Source organism: Ammodytes marinus (genome assembly GCF_949987685.1).
Source record: "Ammodytes marinus genome assembly, contig: scaffold_514, whole genome shotgun sequence".
In the NCBI taxonomy this organism is placed as follows: domain Eukaryota; kingdom Metazoa; phylum Chordata; class Actinopteri; order Uranoscopiformes; family Ammodytidae; genus Ammodytes; species Ammodytes marinus.
In genome coordinates this window covers 5,001-8,853 of record NW_027648020.1, presented here as the reverse complement: position 1 = coordinate 8,853, position 3,853 = coordinate 5,001, and the positions used below count along the sequence as shown (strand labels likewise).

Genomic DNA, 3,853 nt, shown 5'->3' with positions numbered 1-3,853 from the left:
GAAATAAAAGAATAAAAATCATGAATTCACAGTAATAATTGTAAACTTTTTAAATTAAAATTCAACATTATCATTAATCCATTAAAACACATCAATTATAAAACATTCCAACAGTGTGATGTCCAGACGCCTGGAGAGACTTTGAAATAAATAAATCAACAATTATAATAATCTGAAGTTTGAACTAAAGGCCACAGCAGATTAAAGACATCATTTCTTTGCCATGGATATATTTACTTATATCAAGTTACTGTAGATTTTAGAAGACAGTTAAGGCCAATTCATAATCCCTGCATTCTCCTGTTAGGGAGGGACCTGTCTGGTATGTGTGACTTAAAGAAATCATCACCCACCCACCCGTTGACACCTTGGACAGACAGACAGACAGAGAGACAGACAGACAGACAGACAGACAGACAGACAGACAGAGAGACAGACAGACAGACAGACAGACAGACAGACAGACAGGCAGGCAGGCAGACAGACAGACAGACAGACAGACAGACAGACAGACAGACAGACAGACAGACAGAGAGAGAGACAGAGAGACAGACAGACAGACAGACAGACAGACAGACAGACAGACAGACAGACAGACAGGCAGGCAGGCAGGCAGACAGACAGACAGACAGACAGACAGACAGACAGACAGACAGACAGGCAGGCAGGCAGACAGACAGACAGACAGACCCCTTGGCCATCGAGCGCCTTCAGCCCAAAACTTGTGACTAAATAAATATAATCCGCCATGTTGTCCCGTCAGATATCCAGCGCCTGTCTGTCACTCATTCACTACATTTCCCAGAATTCCTTTCAACATCCTCTAAAAATGTTTATCCAAAATTAATTAACCCTGCGTTCCAATCCCCATACTTATACACTGTTTAGTATGCCAGGAACAGATTTAGTTTGTCCCAATACATGATGCCAAATGCAGTATGCCAAAAATACCCAGATGCCTTAATTCATCCAATTGCATTTTTTAGTATGCAGACCGCCATACTTCGTGTGTAGTATAGTAAAAGGAAACAGTCCCTGCGTTCCGAATCTCATACTTTCTACTATCTAGTATGTAGAAAAAAGATTTAGGATGTCCTGATTCTTGTGGCCAGATTTAGGATGGTTAGAAGTACCCGGATGTCCTACTTCATGCGGCCAAGATAGTTAGTGTTGAAAACTGCATCCTATTTGGGCGATTCTGACCCACAATCCGGTGCGCACGTGAAGTGACGTCACATCGACGAAGCCTCCATATGAAAACAAACGGGGATGAGACGGATATAAAAGCAAGAGGCAAGATCAAGGCGCAATGTTATGATGAAATAAGAGAGTAAAGTATGTCCCAATAGTATGCCTACTGCATCCTAACTAGATTATTTTTATCGTCGGATGTAGTATGTAGAATAGTAAAAGGAAACAGTATGAGATTCGGAACGCAGGGCTGGACAAACAAACACTGAAGCCCAATAGCGGGCAGCTTGGTGATGTCACGTCCAGTTGCTCTGCTCTGATTGGTGGATGGAGATGTGTCAGTTATTAATGAACCAATCAGAGCTCGTTCTTTGATCCGCTGTGAACCAATCGGTGAGTCGCCTCGCGCTTCAGGAACTTCAGGAAGTCTTTCACCTCCCGGGCGCCCTGAGAGAGAGACAGACAGACAGACAGACAGACACGCAGACAGACAGACAGACAGACAGACAGGCAGACAGACAGACAGACAGACAGACAGACAGACAGACAGACAGACAGACAGACAGACAGACACGCAGACAGACAGACAGGCAGACAGACAGACAGACAGACAGACAGACAGACAGACAGACAGACAGACAGACAGACAGACAGACAGACAGACAGACACAGACAGACAGACAGACAGACAGACAGACAGACAGACAGACAGAGATATGTTATGTCAGAGGACTCCATGTTGTTTGTTGTATTCCTGTAGTCAGGTCTCAATAAGCTCAAACTGAAATCTGAAACCAAACATCAGAAGTTTACAGTCAATCTGTTGAGCTGTGATGAAACGTGCAGATCAAATCAATCATTAGGAATGCCCTGGGAGGTTGACATGCTCTGAAACATGTATGATCACTTATATCATACATGTAGAACTTATAGCCAATGTTCCACAGCGCTAACAGTGTCCCTAAGCTTTTTTTTTTTTTTTTAACCTTTATTTCTACAGGTAAATCCCATTGAGACCGAAGACTCTTTTACAAGGGAGACCTGTTCCCATTCCCACGTTACCATTCACACACACATTCATACACCGATAGCAGCAGCTAACTATCGACATTCACACGAGGCAAGGTGGGTGAAATGTCTTGCCCAAGGACAGAACAACCATGACACAAGTGGCAGGGCGGGGATCGAACCTCCAACCCTTTGATCATCGGCCGACCCGCTCTACCACCTGAGCCACAGTCGCCCCAATGTCGTTTAGTGATGTCATTGTGATGTCACAGCTCACCTGGTATCTGATTGGCTCGTCCTTCCTGGCAGCAGGAGCCAGGTAGATGGTGGGGAAACCCTGCACGTCGTAACCCGGGGGAACATCGTTATCGGCCGCGTTCATCTTCGCTATGATCAGCTGTGGACTGGAGGACAGCTGGGGGGGGGGGGGTGTGTGTGTGTGTGTGTGTGTGTGTGTGTGTGTGTGTGTGTGTGTGTGTGTGTGTGTGTGTGTGTGAGTGAGAGAGAGAGAGATTTATTAGACAGGCAGTCAAAGACACACACACACACACACAGACACACAGACACACACAGACACACACACACAAACAGACAGACAGACAGACAGACAGACACACCAAACAGACAGACAGACAGACAGACAGACAGACAGACAGACAGACAGACAGACAGACAGACAGACAGACAGACAGACAGACCAAACAGACAGACAGACAGACAGACAGACACACAGACAGACAGGCAGACAGAGAGACAGATAGTTACCATGACAGCCAGCTCAGTGTAAACAGGTTCCAGCTTCTTGCAGTGCTGACATGACGGGGAGTAGAACTGGATCAGAACATCTTTATCAGGACTGTTCACGATGTCATCAAACGACTCGGCTACCACCACCTAGCACGTTAGCACGGGAGAGTTAGGAGTCTGTCTGTCTGTCTGTCTATCTGTCTGTCTGTCTGTCTGTCTGTGTGTTTGTCTGTCTGTCTGTCTGTCTGTCTGTCTGTCTGTCTGTCTGTCTGTCTGTCTGCCTGCCTGCCTGTCTGTCTGTCTGTCTGTCTGTCTGTCTGTCTGTCTTCTGTCTGTCTGTCTGTCTGTCTGTCTGTCTGAGAGTCATCAAAAGACTCGGCTACCACCACCTAGCACGTTAGCACGGGAGAGTTAGGACATTCTGTCTGCCTGTCTGTCTGTCTGTCTGTCTGTGTGTCTGTCTGTCTGTCTGTCTGTCTGTCTGTGTCTGTCTGTCTGTCTGTGTGTTTGTCTGTCTGTCTGTCTGTCTGTGTGTCTGTCTGTCTGTTAGGGCTGCACGATTATTGCCAAAATGAATATCACGATTATTTTGATCAATATTGATATCACGATTATTTACCACGATTATTCATTGATTTTAGTGACAAATATTTTTATTGAACGTTCACGCAAACATAACACTGCTTTAACATCCGTGATCCATTGTGCTACATTCCTGCTAATGTACACATCTTTGCATACATAACACCAACTTAAATCAGCAGGGCAAAGATTCTACAATGGTTAAATAGTTAACAATTTATGTTTAACTTGTAAAAAAGGTGTTTATTCACGTGACCTCCTAGAAGCAAAAATAAATAAATAATTCACTTTATGCATTGTACCCATATGATGAGAGAAGTGTACA

At 44.8% G+C, this 3,853-nt stretch overlaps 1 protein-coding gene across 1 annotated transcript in view; it reads right to left on the bottom strand.

Moving 5' to 3' along the window:
* Nucleotides 1-1,548: 1,548 nt before the first annotated feature.
* Nucleotides 1,549-3,853, bottom strand: part of LOC307271175 (protein disulfide-isomerase A3-like) — a gene marked incomplete at both ends in the record, with an annotated part of 6,719 nt that continues 4,414 nt past the window's right edge. The window contains 3 exons of the mRNA XM_080055045.1: nucleotides 1,549-1,638; nucleotides 2,477-2,614; nucleotides 2,965-3,093. Of these exons, the coding sequence (XP_079911171.1) occupies nucleotides 1,549-1,638; nucleotides 2,477-2,614; nucleotides 2,965-3,093 (357 nt within the window). The remainder of the gene's footprint in view (nucleotides 1,639-2,476; nucleotides 2,615-2,964; nucleotides 3,094-3,853) is intronic.